General features: G+C 37.5%; 2 protein-coding genes across 6 annotated transcripts; both read left to right on the top strand.

Moving 5' to 3' along the window:
• Positions 1–237: 237 nt before the first annotated feature.
• On the top strand, positions 238–1,876 carry LOC147317307 (transcobalamin-1-like). Its single transcript, XM_086314134.1, has 5 exons — positions 238–383; positions 749–843; positions 955–1,090; positions 1,537–1,652; positions 1,754–1,876. Exons 2-5 carry the CDS (start codon positions 777–779, stop codon positions 1,846–1,848), a joined length of 414 nt encoding a protein of 137 aa, XP_086170260.1. The 5' UTR covers positions 238–383; positions 749–776; the 3' UTR covers positions 1,849–1,876.
• LOC147317308 (cobalamin binding intrinsic factor-like) lies at positions 1,858–11,366 on the top strand. Of its 5 annotated transcripts, XM_086314133.1 has the most exons (6): positions 6,639–6,947; positions 7,048–7,117; positions 9,348–9,419; positions 9,504–9,633; positions 10,295–10,410; positions 10,524–11,366. In XM_086314133.1, the coding sequence occupies exons 3-6, from the start codon at positions 9,353–9,355 to the stop codon at positions 10,583–10,585; spliced, it is 375 nt and encodes a 124-aa protein (XP_086170259.1). In that variant the 5' UTR covers positions 6,639–6,947; positions 7,048–7,117; positions 9,348–9,352; the 3' UTR covers positions 10,586–11,366. The 5 variants fall into 5 exon arrangements, with proteins under 5 accessions (XP_086170256.1, XP_086170259.1, XP_086170258.1 ...); XM_086314130.1 differs by lacking the exons at positions 6,639–6,947; positions 7,048–7,117 and adding an exon at positions 1,858–1,876; XM_086314132.1 differs by having other exon boundaries at positions 6,639–7,117.
• Positions 11,367–18,687: the final 7,321 nt, after the last annotated feature.

Genomic DNA, 18,687 nt, shown 5'->3' on the forward strand with positions numbered 1-18,687 from the left:
ACAGACTCAGGGAGGGCCAGTTATCTGCCACAACTGGTTGGGGAAGAAACCAAAAAAGTACTAAAACTAGTCAGGAAGAAAATACTATTGTACAAAAAGTCTTTATTCAGTGCTTTAATGTAATGTTATAACTACTAAAGGTTTAATGCAATCAGGCATGCAGAGACATTTACTGGTGGGTGTGGGGATCCAAAGGCAGTCTGTCAGGAAGTATTTTTCTGTATCATCATTGGTTGTTTCTGTGTAATACTATGTGAGGCATAGAGGTGTGAAAGTTCCTTATAGTTGAGCTTCAACTTGAGGAGGAGGAACTGTTCAACTGAAAACTTACCAACCTCCACTGGTGCATTAGTTGTATTTGTTGGAAGGAGTAGGTGAAGAAGGTAAGATTTTTCTAACTGGAGATATATATATATATATATTTGAATAAATCATTGTTCATTTTAATGTAAAAAGAAATTTTAAAAAAAGCTAAATTTTAAAAAAAGCTAAATAACCAAGCTCTTTGTCATTGTTGACAAAAAACAGCCAACAGTGATTATTATACTTTTATTGTGTTGCACACTGACCACTTAGAAAAATTTTAGTGATTTACTGATTATCAACATTTAGTTAATCGTACTCTTACTCTCATGTACCTAAAGAAAAAAAAAAAAGACTAAGAGGTTTTTATTTGCTTTCCACAATGGTTCGATTTATGCATTCCTGATGAATATTTGTGTTCATGTTTGCATATCTAACTTTTTAGGTGTGAATTGTGTTACCCACCAGTCAGAATGAAGAAGCCTGTTCTCCTCTCTGCAGCCCTGCTGCTGCTGGTTTGTGTTTGGCAGTCAGCTCGAAGTAAGCTTCAGTGTAGCTAAATTAAAAAAAGAAAAATAAATTTGAAAATGTCCTTAAATAGTCACGTAGGCCTGACCAGTCGCCTTTATTGTTTTTCATCTTTGCATACAGGTAACGATAACACTTACTTCAAAGTGGTGGTTAATACGCCACCCTTTAGCATTAAGAACTACAACACTTTTACTGCTCCTAATGGAAGCCTCTTCGGTGGACTGATAAGACTGAAAATGTCAGACCAAGGCTTTGAGTAAGACCATCTAATCAGTCATTTCTTTTCTAGAGGAAGCTATACAGTCTCTCTTGTTCTCTCAATGTGTAATTCTAATTGAGACCCTGTGTTTCTGGGTGTGGATTTTTGATTGTCAGATGACCAATTGTTTTCTGCTATTTGTTGACATTTAGTCAAGATGAAACAGCTTTGCTGACCTTTACAAACAATTCTTCACACTTTCATCTGATCATCGTAAACTACAGAAACCTGCATGTATTTAGAGGACAGTCAAAAACCACATCACATCTTTAGCTTCAACAAAATGCCTTCCTTTCATTGATGTTTCATAAGTCTTTATGAGTTCTCAAGAGTGTCGGTGCTCTTGTACTTTTGCAATTACAATAACCTTCTTTTGAGCTTCGCAGTTATTTCAAAAACTGTGCATAATTTTGTCCATGAAAAGTCATACCCTGTGTTTACAGCTTTGAATACAAAGTAAATGATGACTATGGACCATTCCTCATCAGTGTGAATGGCTTGACAGGAAATTCATCACACTACTGGCAACTGCTGAGTGGTATAACCTCACTTGATGTTGGTGAGTGAACCATTCTTTCAATGTGTTAGATAAGCTGAGGTCAGACATTTGATGCACGCAGTCCGGCTTGTCCCATTATAATATAAATTTTTTTTTAACAGGTATAGGATGTTACCTTCCAAAGGCAAATGAAGTCATCACCCTTAAATACACCTCAACACAACAGGATCATCTGAAATCTCATTCTGACTTATAGTCAACCAACATGCTTTGGTTTTTGACAGGTTTACGTTAATACTTAGTTTTTGGGTAATTTTTCTGTTTGGAAGCTTTTCATGACAAAATGTGTCTAATCATAAGTTGGTAGCCTATCACTGTCTTAGTTTCTTTGACTGGGTTTGTGTTAGACTTTATCAATTAAGATTACAGCTTTTATCTACACGTCTGCCACAGTGTAGCAACCTGAAGTAACAGAAAACTCCATTGGTTACAAGAGTAATCAGTAAAACATTTTAAAGTTTAAAGACATGCAAGATTTGCATATTAGTCAACTGAAGTTCTTGAACTGTTTTTTAATTTACTGCGCTTATGGCAACTTTTATTGTGTTTGAGAGTAATTAGTAGTTTCTCGACTTGCCCCTGTGTGCTATAATTTTACATTCAAATTCCATTGTTTGAGAGGTACTTATATACTGACAAGGGATATCAGTTTCAGTGTAAAAAGATTGTTTGGTTATACAGTAGACTCTCCAAAGGCTGCTGGCCAGGAAAAACAGCCAATAAGGGCAGCTTAGCTTTAAAATGGCTTCTGCATTCTGTGAATCCAGTTATCAACAGCTTGGGAGCCAGGAGGTTTCTGAGATTGACTGGGAAGCTGACCTCCTCTTGGACACCAGCAAGTCTCTAAGATCAGCTGTGAAATTACAACTATTTTTGAGCTTTTGGGGGCTCCTATGGGGTTGTGAGCAGAATAAGAACAAATAAATTGCTTAATAATTTTTGTATTAGTGCATTACTGTTGAATAACTGTTTAATAAAAGCCTCCACTAACCACTCTGGTTTGGTGAGGAAAGGAAAAAGAAAACAGTAAAATATGGTGCTATTTCTCGCATTATGTCACAACAAAGTAAAAAAACAACAACTGGAGAATGGGATGTATGGTGAGCAAATCCCCATAAGTCTTTATCTGTCAAAACCTTAACACTTATTTTAAAGTTCCTATTTACTCCGGTGAATACTTTATGCTCTGTTTTTTTTCCTGGCTTGCTCTCTATCTGCTTGCACTGCAATTATTCTTATTACCTCATAATGCTTTGCAAGACAACTATAGTGCCATCACTCCCCTCTGCTGGATAAAATTGGTACTGCATATATTAAACATTAAAACTGGCTTGAATAGCAGTGGATAACTTTGAGAGGGTTACATTCTCTTCCTCTTACAGTTTTTACCGAATGCCTAAACACTAACTGTGATTCCTGTAGCACAATTTCTAAAACTAGTCAGACGTATAGCAAAACCACTCACTGAGTGTGCAAAACTAAAAGCACAAAAACTGCTTTGCACTCAGTTTGCAATTTTGTAACACACACTTTGCAAGACTGTAGGCACAATTCACTGCACAACACTCAATTTCCAAATTTCCAACACACTCCTAGCAAAAGTATACACATGTATGGCTATCATTAACACTAATTTGCCAACTGTCTGGCACACTTTCACATGTGAAAACTTTCTTAGATAATTCGTTCACTTTGCAATCAGCCTAAGCACTATAATACAGGTAAGCTGTGTGTGCGGAGTACAATGGTGGGAGCAGAAAGAGTGAGAAGTAGAGGAGGCCGAGGAAGAGGACGTGGAGGTGAAGAAGTAGGATGAAGAGGACGACAAGGACAAGGAGGAGCAAGAGGAAGACGAGGAGGGGGCAGAGGAAGCATGTTCACTGCAGTCCAAGTAACCCATATAGTCATTATGGCGATTGCAAATAATCCTATACTTGGAAATAAACACTTGTGTTTGTTTTGATGTGTTTGACTAAACAGCAGTACTTGAAGTTTGGATCCCTCCATGCTTATGGATCTATGACAGAAGTATGAGCTCAAACTGACATAGCCTACCTTGTGCACAGGGAAGGCAAACGCCAGATGTGTTTTGTATTCATACCATCGGTGTGCAGTTGGCGCATTGTGTGCTTAGTAGATGATGGCTTGTGTGTACTGTTTGATACGGAAACACCATTTTTACAAAGGTGTGAAGAGTTAATCTAGCTGTGTTTGCTTTTGCAAGAGAACTAAAATGTTTGGATAATTGGGTGACAGGTTTTCTTATTTGTGTGTAGAGTTTTGCTAAATTAGCCAATAGTTACATAACATGTGCTTAAGCAATCAGAAAAACCTGTAAGCCGCATGCATGTGGAACTTTACACTGTTTCAGTGTCCTGGGGATAAGTTGATCTACACTACGTACACTGTCATGGGTCAAGGCTAAGGTGAAAGCTTGGTCTAACCCAGACAGAATGGAGTACATGACTCTCACTAAAGCGGACCTTCCCAAAGTGTGGGGCTCAGTTCAACTTCAGTTGACTAATATGCAAATGAAAAGGGGGGGAAAAAAACAAAACGCTTGGACACTGCTAGCACAGAGCGCCCACAGAAACGCAAAGCAGGAGATGAAGCATAGCTGAATATGTTTCCAAACCAACTTCATTCTAAGCCAAAGACTAGAAAATATGGTGAAGCATATCTTCCCTTTGGTTTCACCTGCACAAGTGCCGAGGTAGGTCTCCCTGCAGAATTGGTTTTCCCTGCTGTTCAAATCACAGACAAACAGGATCCCACAGTTGTTTATGTTTTTAAACACATTTTGCACAGAGAGGCATTTTTTGAAAAATGTATTGATAGCAATGTTGAATATTATTACACATGAAAAAAAAAAAAAACGACTTGTAAAATAATCACACCATGACGCATCTGCCTTTCTAAATGGAAGGACAGTAACTGCGTGTGTATATGCAAGTGTGTAAAACCTGAAGATAGTCAGATTAACAGTATTTCATCTCTATCTGCCATTCTGCAGTTCATCTCATGTAAAAAAATAACGTGCGTGACGTGAAAAAGGCGCATACCTTTGACGTTGCGACCAACTCTGTATTCATCGTCCACATGTAAATGAAAAAAAGGAGTTTAAAAAATCTCCGTTTTCGGTGATTCAAAACGGCGTTTACGTGTGAACGAAACAGCTGCGTTTTCAAAAATACCGTGTAGGTGTGGACGAAGCGTAAAAGAGTTAGTAGTTTATTTTATTACTACCTATAATTTATTGCAGGTTACTTGTATTTGCTTAATTGTTTACTAAATGTTTGAGGTGTGAAATAAAGCGCAATGGAGCAAAATATGGGCGTGTGTGGTTGGAGGATGTGTGCGTGCGTGTGCATGGGGGGGGGGCGAGATCTCGCAAAACAAACTCGGGATCTCACAAAAGTTTTGCGAGATCTCGCAAAACAAACTCGGGATCTCGCAAAACTTTTAGCCGCATTCTTCGGACGCCGGCTCGAAGCCGACCGGGAGGTCGAGGCACGATGTGCCGGGAAAGCGGTGTTCCTCCCGGCTGTAGTAGGTCTCGAGCTAACGGGAAGAATGCGGCTAAAACTTTTGCGAGATCTCGCAAAAGTTTTGCGAGATCCCGAGTTTGTTTTGCGAGATCTCGCAAAACTGTTGCGAGATCCCGAGTTTGTTTTGCGAGATCTCGCAAAACTTTTGCGAGATCCCGAGTTTGTTTTGCGAGATCTCGCAAAACTATCTCGGAATCTCGCAAAAGTTTTGCGTCTTAATTGTTTTTTCCTCCCATGTCCCCTGCGGGGTTCCGTATAATTGTGTAAATTTGATGTCCCCTCAAAATAACTCAACACACAGCCATTAATGTCTGAACTGCTAACAACAAAAGCGAGTAAACCTCTGAGGGGAAATGTCCAAACTGTGCCCAACTAGCCCTTTCCCTTCCCGTTGTCATGTGATTCGCTAGTGTTACAAAGTCACGGGTTTTAATAGGGGGGAGGTTAAACTGTTAAACTTGGTGTTATTGCTCTCACACTCTCATGCTGGTCACTAGAAGTTTAACATGGCACCTCATGGCAAATAATTCTGTGAGGATCTGAAAAAAATAATTATTGTTCTACATAAAGATGGCCTAGACTATGTGGCTAAGACCACTGAAAACTACTACTGCAACTGAAAACAGATAAGTAACACCCTTTGACTCGCTATAACCTGGAGCTGTTCTGTGAACAAGAAATGCAGCTCAGCATAGGAATAGAAATCTTTAACAAGTAAAATAATAAAGTACATCAGCTCCTTTACTGGTAACTCGCAATACACAAGCAGAGTAGTGACTCAGAAAGCTAAAATTAGCTAATAGTAGGCTACCTGAGCTAATGTTTTTGATGCTATTTAGAGAACAAATTTCTAAATTTGTAAGTCAAAAACATCAACCCTGCATTATCAGAACATTTTGAACTTTTGCTATATTTCAGTTAAAGTGTGCATTAAATCTGCATCACTGATTTGTGCCATGTCAGTAAGAATAAAGCAGGCCGGGCGCAGTACAGGAGCAGGAAATGATACTGTACTGTAGAGAGAGCCAATTTCAAGTTAAAGTCAAAAAGGAAGGAAAAATACACTAAAAATTCTTCTAAGACATTTCGGTACCAAACTAGAAATAAGGTTAAACCCACACAATGTCCTTTCTGTCAGCAGCACACCTTACCTTTGTGAAGCATGAATGCTATGAATGGTAACAACAACGTGGTATTCATTTTCCAAATGATACAGCTCCACATCATAGTATTACCATTTCTCAACATAGCTTACATATTGCATTTGAGACCGTTTGATTTTTTCATTACAGTGATTTAACTACCAAGCAATAAAAGTGCTCAGTTATGTAAAGAAGAAGGCTGAAGTCTGACAAATCACTTAGGTGTCAAATTCGCGGGTCGAATTCAAACCTGCAATTAAACGATTAAATGCAGAAAAAATGCCAAATGTAGCAAATGTTATTCAAATTAAAAGTCCTCCTATGCAATTTAATATACATGGTCACCTTTTGTCATTCGAAAACATCCATGGTTAGTCAACACAGATATAAGCTTCTCTTTTTTTTGATTGCACAAGTAAAGGGCTTGGTTATTTTTGTGTATCATCATTGGTTGTTTCTGTATAATGCTATGTGTGGCGCAGAGGTATAAAAGTTCCTAATCTGTAGTTCAGCTTCAACTTGAGGAGGAGGAACTGTTCAACTGAAAAGTTACAACCTCCACGGCTGCATTCTTACACATTTATTGAAAACAGAACTTGAAAAAGGTAAGAATATCTTTAAATATCATTGATAATAAATAAAAGCAGTTTACCTTTGATCTACTAACATACTAAAGCGATTTCCATGTCTCCTTCTTTTTCAAAGGCACAGTAACCTTTAATATTTAAATGTATCCAGCAGAGGTGGGACCAAGTCATTGTTTTGCAAGTCTCAAGTCTTTATCCTCAAGTCTCAAGTAATGTCAGGCAAGTCAGAGTCGAGTCTCAAGTCACTGGTGTAAAAGTCCGAGTCAAGTCACAAGTCTGAAATTTTGAATTTCAAGTCCTTTCGAGTCGTTAAAAAAAACGAAAAAAAGCATGTTGCAGTTATATGCTAAATGTAAATATTAGACCATGTAATTTTTAAATCTGTGTTTTTCTCAACACATGACAAAATAGTGAACTTAGAAAATATACACAAATTGTGAAATTGCACCTCTTTAAAATGCAGCTCAATTAAACCTAGCTCCAAGAATAATTTTCACCGACAGTTCTAAGATAAGCTGCATGTTATTCTTGGATGCGGTTGTAGGACCGGCTTTAAAATCGCATGACAAAAATATCATACATAAATAAATGATATTTTTAAAAAAAATATATCATTTAAAAAAAAAAAAACTGCATCACCAACGTAGCCTGGAAAACATTTGCTAGTTAGATGAAGTCAGCTATCTCATCGTAGCATATTTATATGCATATTTATAATCATATGGTTCTTGGAGTGAGCGCATACACTCATGAAGTTTAGTAACTTCAGGTCACTGCAACAAGCCCAGGTACAGTTTACCGACGGATGGGTGCAGGACCTTGAAATGCACCGTGTAGAACGAAAGACCATCGTACGTATCATAAGTTTACCAGTCTCACAAATCGTCATCATAAATACACATTCGTTAACCGTTTATTAATAGGACCTTTGAGCTCAACGGTAATTAATTAGCAGTGGAAATAATTTCTGGTACCCATCACAGAAATGTAGCAGTGACAATAATACTGTATGCTGTAATCGTACTGGGCAATTAGTGATACAAAAAACCTGTTTTATCCTGTGAATAAAAGTATATGTTTTTGTCAGTGTACCATAATAACAGAAGCGAAACGCAATATTGTGTCAGGACAATTCACTATTTATGCACAATAAACAAAGGAGCATAGCACGACAATTTCTGTTCAGCGCCAGACTTGCTTGTAACCTATATCACCAATTATGTTAAGAAAAATGACGCATTAACTACAACAGCAGACTGACCTTCGTGTAAATGCTTGGAGCAGACTAACCTGTGAGCTGGAGTGTTCTGGGACGTTATATTTGATCTTTGAATGGCTGCAATCCAGGCCATCCGTCGCGTCTTTGTTACTTCAGAAACATGGCTCGAACAATTTCTCCTCAATGACGTAATCCGATAACAACTGATCTCTTTACCCGTCGGCTTCCCGTGGCTGTCATGCGACCGGCTATTTGCAGTTAATAATACAACAGCTTCTTGACATTTTTGTGTTTCTTTTTATCGCTGTGTGACTGATTTTAATTGAAAGCCTGCGTGCGCTAGTACCGCTTGCCACGAGTTCCCAGAATCCTTTGCGGTTCTACCCGTGAATGACGTCACATTTTCAATCTCTATATAATATGCATGTTAAATTTTATATTTGGGGTAAAATATCAAGTCTTTTCAAGTAAACCGGTTCAAGTCCAATTCAAGTCCCAAGTCATTGGTGTAAAAGTCCAAGTCAAGTCACAAGTCTTAGAACATTTTTTCAAGTCAAGTCTAAAGTCATAAAATTAATGACTCGAGTCTGACTCGAGTCCAAGTCATGTGACTCGAGTCCACACCTCTGGTATCCAGTCTAAGGTTTCAGATTTCTAACATGCAGTCTTTATATTATAAATAAAAGGCAGCACCCAAAGCGGTCAAAATTAAAATAGTTTACTTGAATTAAAATGTTTATTTTACTGCTCTGTGCGGTTCTGTTACATTTTTCATGTTTTTTACAGATTTTTGTCACCATTTTATCATCTGCTAACGTCTCTGGTTAGAGTAGGCTACACTCACAGGGATAACATGACACATGAAATCCTGGGCATTCAGAGTCTGAAGCAGAAAGCCTGACTTAACAGGGAAAGTTGATGACCACTAATGAGATACTCTTTATCTCCAACTTAGACTTTAGGGTTTATCAAGCAAGAAAAGCTTAACTTTGTTGAACTTCCTTAATATTGCACACCTCACTTTTAGATGACTTGATAAACTCACGTACCAAATAAAAATAATAATAAAACATGAAGAGGTTTTATTCCATTATAAATGCTGTATTTTGGGATGGTGATACTCAGTCTTCAGGAACTGCTTTCCACAACGTATGTTTGTGTTCATGTTTGCATATCAAAATTTTATGTTTGCCCTGCAGTTGAAATGAAGAAGCCTGCTCTCCTCTCTGCAGCCCTGCTGCTGCTGTTTTTTAGTGGGACATCAGCTCAGGGTAAGCTATAAAGCAAAAAGATCACCTTTATTGTTTTTCTGCTCATCTTCGATAAACTAACTTCACCCTCCTTTGTTATTTAAGGTAACACTAACTTCAGAGTGCAGGTGAATGTGTCACCCAGTGACATTAAGACCTACAACACTTCTACTGCTTATAGAGGCAGCCTCTTCGGTGGACTGACAAGACTGAAATACTCAAACCAAGGCTTCAAGTAAGACCATGATATCAACTGTTTCCTTACTAGAAGAAGCCATACCTTTTGTTTTGTTCTCTTAACTTTTTATTAAAATTGAGACCCCGTATATCTGGGTGTGAATTTTTAATTCCAGATGACTAATTGTGCCCTGTAATGTTTGTTGACATCTTAAAATAAAACAAATCTTCATACTTTTTTTCTTACAGTAGACCACAGAAACCTGTATATGTACAGTACAGTCAAAAACCACATAACATCTTTAGCTTTAAGAAATGCCTTCCTTTCATTAATGTTTCATAAATCCTCATGAGTTTTTGAAAGTGTCTGTGCTCTTTTGTGCAGTTACAATAGAGGACCTTCTATAACTCTTCTTTTCAGTTGAATTTTATTTATATAGCACCAAATCACCACAACATTTGCTCAAGGTACTTTATTTTGTAAGATAAAGACCCTGCAATAACATACAGAAAGTCCCAACAATCACATGGCCTCACACAGGAGGGAGACAGGACAAAAGATGCAAAAGAGCCAGAGATTAATAATAACTAATAACTGAATGCAGAGTTCTGTGTAAAAACATAGAGAGTGAAACTATTTGCATTGTTAAGAAGGATTTCATAGTTATATTAAAAACTGTCCACTTCACTCTTTAAAAAGTCATTCCCTATGTTTCCAGCTTTCAGTACATACCACACGATGACTATGGACCATTCCTTCAGAGTGTAAATGGTTTGGCAGGAAATTCATCACACTACTGGCAACTGCTGAGTGGTACAACCCCACTCAATGTTGGTGAGTGAACCAATCTCACAATGTGTAAGATAAGCTGAGGTCAGACATTTGATGCACACAATCTAACTTGTCGTATTATATAATATTCTCTGAACTTTTACATTTTTTTACAGGTATGGGATGCTACCTTCCAACTGCAAATGAAGTCGTCACCCTGAAATACACGAAAATTTAAGACCATCTAAAGTCTTATTATGACTCATGGTCAACCAATACACTTTGATCTTTGGCAATTTGAGGTGAATAATTGACTTGTGTCATTTTTTTGCTTGGGAGTCTTCTAATCATAAATCAGTAGCCTATCACTGGCTTAGATTCTTTTACTGGGTTTCTGTCAGACTTTATGAATTAAGATTACAGCGTTAATCTACAATTCTGCCACAGTGTAGTAATCTGGAGTAATAGAAAACTCCATTAGTCACAAGAGCAGTCAGTAAAACATATACAACAACTTGAACTGTTTTTTAATTTACTGCCTTTATGGCAACTTTTATTGTGTTTGAGAGCAATTAGTAGTTTCTCAACTTGCCCCCATGTATCATAATTTTACATTCAAATTCCATATTTGATGCTTACAAGTGGTCTCAGTTTTACTGTAAAAGGATGGTGTGGTTATACAGTAGACTGCCCAGAGACTGCTGGCCAGCAAAAACAGCAGGGGGGGTCAGCTGCTGACTCCATGTCAAAATAGCTTCTTTATCCTGCAAATCAAGTTATCAACAGCTTGCGAGTCAAAAGGCTTCTGAGATTGACTGGGCTGCTGACCTCCCCTATTTTTGAGCTTTTGGGGGTTTATTAGAGTGGCAAAATAAGATCAAATTCATTGCTGAATAATTTTTGTATGAGTGCATTTTTATTGTTGAATAAAATGTTACTGATTATTAGTGTTATCTTCCTCAGGCATTAAATAAAGCATGTAACTTGTAGTCCAAGTAAAATGTTTCTAGCCTTGGTTTGTTTTATTTTTACACAGGCTTATTTAAAGTGTTGTTAGCATGTCCATCATTATGTATCCTAAAACAATGACAGCTCTAGACCAGGGGTGTCAAAAATCAGGCCAGAGGCCAGAAACGGCCGTCATTGACTCCACTCTGACCCTCTGGATGGCTCAGGAAAATGTGAAGGAGTGCATAGATTTTGAATTTCTAACTGTATTTTTATAAGTTTACAGCTTTTCCTATTAATAAAGAGCCCGCCTCATTTATACTACAGCAAAGTAATTAATAGATAAACAATCAAATGACAGACATTTCTCTGCTATATAAATTTACAGTGGATTCACAGGAGAAAGTATATTTTCTTTGAATGAATGAAAAATGTATATTTTAGAATCACGGGATAGTCTGGGAAATGAATTACTTTTTGTGTAATTTTACACATGTATCATGTAATTTCACTGGTCTGGCCCACTTTGGATCAAAGTAGCTTGTAAGTGGCCCACGATGTAAAATGAGTTTTACATCCCTGGTTTAAACTGCAAAATTAACATTTAGTTTACAGTAAAAGTATTCTGACAACTAACAGCATTGCTAAGAAGCTACTAAGAACTGTTACATCTAGGAGAGAACTGACATTAGCCAAATGTTTGTAGATATATTCTTAGGGCAGGTTAACATTGTGCCTATGAAAAGGTAGCAGTGGCATCTTTGGAAAGATCATTAGCAGCTGCACAAATGTCTTTGACCTCAGGTTAATTCATGGACTGCTCAGTATTTGGAAAACATCCCAACAATCAAACAGCCCCATATGAACAAACACTTTTCTACAATGGGATGGAAAAAACTCTGACAGAACCATATTAAAGAATTTAAGGATTAAGCCATCTCCCCTAACCATTTGGAGGATGAGGGGAAAGAAAAAGAAGAAGAGAAGAAAGAACAAAAGACACAATATGGGAGAGGGAAAACAAAATTTAATGACATAGTAAAGCATGCCACTGGTCCACTGTGTCCATTCCATGCTTTGCCTCTCCAGAGCGTGAAATTGACACACATGCAAAAGTTGCAGTACTAGCATATTATATTTGAAGTCAAGAAGTTGCTAATGAGCAAGGAAGGTTAGAGAATTGGCAAAGACAGCTGGACCAGGTAAGAGCTTTTTAACTAATAGGAATAGGAAGATGTCTTAGCTTTACAGACAGCTATGTTTTCAGAGTAAAAAACTATTTCTCCAGGCCAAACAAAGATCTTCTAGATGAGCGCAAATCCATTTCCTCTTCAGCTTACTCATTATTAGATGAAGTACTTTTGTACTGCTTCCAAGCACTTTGCTCTCAGTTAGGTTCTCTTATCCTGTATATATGCCTCTACACTGTATGTATATCTTTTCTGTCTGTTATTTATTTCTGATGTCTTTAATATTTATATATATTCTTTTACCCCTGCACAGCTGGCGTGGAGCACCCATCATTTTGTGGCACATGTACAATGACAAAAAAGGGCTATTCTATTCTAATATTTGCTTTAAAGTGTGTGTTTGAGAGTTACACAGTACCAGGAAATCAAGCATCTCTGTCACAGTCCCGGACTGTGTGATCCAGCGCTTTGAGTTTTCTTGTATTTTGATATTCATTGTTTATGTTTAGTCCTTTTGGTATTAGCTCCTAGGTTCCTCAGTTGTACTTCTTTGTTCATTTAGATTCCTTTGGGTCTTCACCCCTGTTTTAAAGTTCCCCCTGTTGTTGAGTGTGTCTTGCCTGTCATGTTTTTGTCTGCATGGTTAATGTTGTCAAGTTCATGTCATGTCTGCGTTTTGTCATGTTTCCTGTTTATTTTGAAAGTCTGGTTTCAATGTCCATTGTGTTTAATTTACATTTTTCTGTGCGTCATTATGTTCATTCTAGTCAGCTGTTTCCTCATGTGTCTCCACTTCCCCTGATCACCTCATATGTGTATTTAAGTCCTTTGTCTCTTACTAGTGATGGCCAAATGAAGCTTTCCGAAGCACTGAAGCTTGTATTGAAAAACGGTTCATTACTCGAAGCTTTTCAACACAGTCCTCTCCGGTGACATCTGGTGGTGAAAATTTTGAAGAGCAGCTTGAATCTGCAAAATAAAACGGACTGCTCAATTATCACTGCTCACTCAAGAGTGGAGTTCTCTCTGATATTGGGCCACCGTTCCGTTGCTTTGAACATGTAATTGGTTTTCTTTTCTCGATTGGGGGGCTGAAAAAAATGTAATGCGTATTTGCGTAATACATTTTGATCAATAAACTTTCCCTATTTAAACATGCACTATGGTGGCCTTTCTTTGCTCATAACTCCTTGATGTTGGTAAATACAATAAGTGAGCAATATATATAATATACATATGATAATGCACAGCACATTATGGAGTATGCCCCTGCTGTGAAGTCCTGCCTCCATCTACTTGTCGTTTAATCACTGGACAGCTGGACAGGTTCATACAAAATATTAGATTAGGCCAATTCCTATACATATTTTTGACCTAGGGGTGGGATTGATTGTGAACTGGAAAGGGAAAATGCTTAGGAAGCTGAGTACGGCTGCATCGTCACTGATTTGTAGAATCATTTTGATTCGATACAGGATCCGATTCAATTTGATTGGAATCTGGAAAGTTTTGCCTCAGTCAGAAATATTACAAGTCTGATCATTTAACAGTATATATCCATAATTTTGTATCTATTAAACAGAGGTGGGACCAAGTCATTGTCTTGCAAGTCTCAAGTAAGTCTCAAGTCTTTATCCTCAAGTCTCAAGTCAAGTCTCAAGTAATGTCAGGCAAGTCAGAGTCGAGTCTCAAGTCACTGGTGTAAAAGTCCGAGTCAAGTCACAAGTCTGAAACTTTGAATTTCAAGTCCTTTCGAGTCTTAAAAAAAAAAAAAACGAAAAAATAATGTTGCAGTTATGCTAAATGTAAATATTAGACCATGTAATTTTAAAATCTGTGTTTTTCTCAACACATGACAAAATAGTGAACTTAGAAAATATACACAAATTGTGAAATTGCACCTCTTTAAAATGCAGCTCAATTAAACCTAGCTCCAAGAATAATTTTCACCGACAGTTCTGAGATAAGCTGCATGTTATTCTTGGATGCGGTTGTAGGACCAGCTTTAAAATCGCATGACAAAAATATCATACACATTAAAAAAAACTGTATCACCAACGTAGCCTGGACAACATTTGCTAGTTAGATGAAGTCAGCTATCTCATCTTAGCATATTTATTTCAATTCAATTCAATTCAATTCAATTCAATCTTAATTGGCAGACTTCATGTCCATAAAAACAAGACAAAAAAAAAAACAAAAAAACACACACACACACACACACACACACACACACACACACACACACACACACACACACACACACACACACACACACACACACACACACAACACTCCCCCCCCCAACACAAGGTATACACCATTAAATATATATATGTATATAAATAAGTATCTAAAACATTTGTAAAAATATAAAACCATAATATACATAAAACACAATTACTTAAAATAAATCAATAAATACACAAACACTTTAACCAGTGCTTTCTGAGACTGGATGAGTAACGGGAACCACTCACTGTCGGATCTGTGAGTGCTAAAATTATACTGTTACTCGAACCATCCAGTCGTTCTCTAAAATTGAACATTAGCTTCCTTAAAAGTGCTTTAAAAGTCCAAACACCCACAGCTACAAACATCTGGCTGGCACTACCACTTCTAGGTATCCTGCAAAGGATTCTCATCGCATCATTATATGCAACATGCAGCTTCTGCATGCTACATTGTTTGTAGGATGACCACAAAGGGGCAGTATATAGCGGTGTGCAATACGCTTTAAACAAAGCCACTTTAACTGGAAGTGAACAAAAGCTGAATTTGCGTGCAATAGTATTTGCCTGCACATAGAGCTTACACCGTTGTCTGTATATGTCATCATCATCATTCATTTGCTCAGTAATAAAGTGACCGAGGTATTTCACCTTTTTATGAACTTCAAGAGTTTTTTGTGCCAGTTTAAACAAAGGGAAATTTAGCTGTTTATCCTGCTTGGTTCTACATATCAAAACAGCACTTTTAGCAGCATTGTACTCAATGTCATATTGCACACCATATTCAGTACAGACATTAAGAAGATCCTGTAACCCAGCACTGCTTGGACTAAAAACAACCAGGTCATCTGCATACATAAGATGATTTATCAGTGCTTTACCTAATATACACCCAGTGTTACAGGCTCTCAGTTGTATGGACAAATCATCAACATACAAATTAAATAAAATTGGAGACAAAATCCCACCCTGTCTAACACCATTGCTGACACCAAAGGGGGCAGAAATACTGCTTCCCCATTTAACCTGCATGTTCTGATGAGCGTACCAGTAAGAGAGAATCCTCACGATGTACTGAGGAACTCCCCATCTCTTCATTTTATCAAAAAGTTTTCTGTGGTTCACTCGATCAAAAGCCTTAGAGGCATCAATGAAAGACATGAGGACAGATGAATTTTTAGCCCTGTACAAACTGACTATTTCCTTGAGTGCATATATGCACATGTCAGTGCCGTGCTTTGAAGCCAAACTGATTATCCAGAGAAGAGATGAACACACTAACTCTGTCAAACAAGATTCTTTCTAACACCTTAGATAAAATACTGGCTAGTGCAATTGGCCTGTAATTATCCAAGCAGCTCACTTTTGCAGCTTTGTCCTTCATAACTGGTACCAGTAAAATACACAGCATTGAGTCTGGTAATATGCCATGAATCATAAACCCAGTGAAACAGAGTGCTAAAAGAGGAGCTAGCCTTACACTAGCATGTTTTAAATGTTCTGCAGTGATGTGATCCAAACCAGAGGATTTATTATCAGACAACCTATGAATGGCTTCATATACTTCATGTGTCCTTACACTTATTGTGTCATTACTCATGTCAAGATTGTCCTCATATGGTTCACTTTTTATACAGTTAAACAACGCACTGTAATGCTGTCTCCATAATGCTGCAATGTTATCTGCCCCAGAAACACCTTCAACAGTTGATGGTAGAGATGGTTTACAGTTATTAAGAGCTTTCACCTCTTTCCAAAAATCTGCCGTATTATTACACAGCATTTTCCTGGCCAAAGAATCTGCTCTTAGCATTTGCTCATTTTTAGTTATAAAGCGAACAGCGTACTTATATCTGGCATTCGCACATTTTTTCTGTTCAAATTCTGGGCCTTGTTTAGGTCTTCCAGCCATGGCCCAACATTTATAAGCTATGCGAGCTTCATCATGGTACATGGATACATGTTCTTTCCAGCCAGGTCTGATGTTAGGTTTCTTATGCTTATATTGTTTATCAAGCAGTGTGCCACTTTTATACAGAGCAGTCACTATATCATCATACATGGAGCAGAGTAAATGTTTATGCACAGCATTCTTACAGTTGACATCTTTGCACAAAATAGCTTCTTTATTTATATGCATATTAATAATCATACGGTTCTTGGAGTGAGTGCATACACTCATGAAGTTTAGTAACTTCCGGTCACTGCAACAAGCCCAGGTACAGTTTACCGACGGATGGGTGCAGGACCTTGAAATGCACCGTGTAGAACGAAAGACCATCGTACGTATCATAAGTTTACCAATCTCACAAATCGTCTTCATAAATACACATTCCTTAACCGTTTATTAATATAACCTTTGAGCTCAACGGTAATTAATTAGTAGTGGAAATAATTTCTGGTTCATCACAGAAATGTAGCAGTGACAATAATACTGTATGCTGTAATCGTACTGGGCAATTAGTGATACAAAAAAACCTGTTTTATCCTGTGAATAAAAGTATATGTTTTTGTCAGTGTACCATAATAACATAAGCGAAACGCAATATTGTGTCAGGACAATTCACTATTTATGCACAATAAATAAAGGAGCATAGCGCGACAATTTCTGTTCAGCGCCAGACTTGCTTGTAACCTATATCACCAATTATGTTATGAAAATGACGTATTAACTACTAAAAAACACTGACCTTCGTGTAAATGCTTGGAGCAGACTAACCTGTGAGCTGGAGTGTTCTGGGACGTTATATTTGATCTTTGAATGGCTGCAATCCAGACCATCCGTCGCGTCTTTGTTACTTCGGAAACATGAACAATTTCTCTTCAACGACGTAATCCGATAACAACCGATCTCTTTACCCGTCGGCTTCCCGTGGCTGTCATGCGACCGGCTATTGCAGTTAATAATACAACAGCTTCTTGACATTTTTGTGTTTCTTTTTATCTCTGTGTAACTGATTTTAATTGAAAGCCTGCGTGCGCTAGTACCGCTTGCCACGAGTTCCCAGAATCCTTTGCGGTTCTACCCGTGAATGACGTCACATTTTCAATCTCTATATAATATGCGTGTTAAATTTTATATTTGGGGTAAAATATCAAGTCTTTTCAAGTAAACCGGTTCAAGTCCAATTCAAGTCCCAAGTCATTGGTGTAAAAGTCCAAGTCAAGTCACAAGTCTTAGAACATTTTTTCAAGTCAAGTCTAAAGTCATAAAATTAATGACTCGAGTCTGACTCGAGTCCAAGTCATGTGACTCGAGTCCACACCTCTGGTTAGGTGCACAGTCACAGCAGGCTCACTGAAACATGGTGATATTAATATGAATGATATCACAGTAGAAAACAAATAAATGTTAACAGTTGTTTTGTTTTTTTTTATTTTAGTAACCTTTGTTGTTGTTGATTCTGTGGTGTTGTGTATAGGAGCAAACCAAAGACCAGCAGCCCCCCCCCCCAAAAACTGTGGAAACAAGAAGTTGATATTTACAACTTCTAATTACACAATAAATAAAATATGTTAAAATTTAGATCTCACCTGACTATCATCATATTACAAATATTCTGGCCATCAACAAAGTTAGAAGCATTAAATTGGCATAGTTTAAAAAAATGCTGTGTTAGTAGCAGAAGCGATTGTTTTATTAAAAAGAAAACATGTATGAGAAAGTATGGCAACTAAAATCTCCACCACTTACAAACAACACATGTCACAGCTTAGGGTGACTAAGGGTGTGGTGGAAAGGGAGAAACTTCATTTAGAAAGAACAGCATCAGTTACTGTACATTTAAAAGGTACCCGAGGATTTTTGTCAATGTAATTTCTCAGTTTAATTCAAGTAAATGGCTCATTTATGATATCAGCTAACCAAGAACACCACACAGAGCTCAGAGATCCTACATAGACAGAAAAGGATTTACCAAACCCTTCAAAGCAAATGTTTGAACTTTTTTCAGGTAACTTTCTTGAGTCAT

This window comes from Aulonocara sp. 'chitande type north' Nkhata Bay, linkage group LG12 (assembly GCF_057382095.1).
Source record: "Aulonocara sp. 'chitande type north' Nkhata Bay isolate Kocher_YH1m ecotype deep benthic linkage group LG12, A_spYH_male_GT1.1, whole genome shotgun sequence".
Lineage (NCBI taxonomy): Eukaryota > Metazoa > Chordata > Actinopteri > Cichliformes > Cichlidae > Aulonocara > Aulonocara sp. 'chitande type north' Nkhata Bay.

What these genes read in the sequence shown, in the direction of transcription:
- LOC147317307 (XM_086314134.1), top strand. Translation starts at nt 777, where the DNA reads ATGAAGAAGCCTGTTCTCCTCTCTGCAGCCCTGCTGCTGCTGGTTTGT. An exon ending in TGTTTGGCAGTCAGCTCGAA is followed by an intron (nt 844 to 954) that starts GTAAGCTTCAGT and finishes CTTTGCATACAG; the next exon opens with GTAACGATAACACTTACTTC. An exon ending in ATGTCAGACCAAGGCTTTGA is followed by an intron (nt 1,091 to 1,536) that starts GTAAGACCATCT and finishes CTGTGTTTACAG; the next exon opens with CTTTGAATACAAAGTAAATG.
- LOC147317308 (XM_086314129.1), top strand. Translation starts at nt 9,245, where the DNA reads ATGCTGTATTTTGGGATGGTGATACTCAGTCTTCAGGAACTGCTTTCC. An exon ending in TACTCAAACCAAGGCTTCAA is followed by an intron (nt 9,634 to 10,294) that starts GTAAGACCATGA and finishes CTATGTTTCCAG; the next exon opens with CTTTCAGTACATACCACACG. An exon ending in TACAACCCCACTCAATGTTG is followed by an intron (nt 10,411 to 10,523) that starts GTGAGTGAACCA and finishes ATTTTTTTACAG; the next exon opens with GTATGGGATGCTACCTTCCA.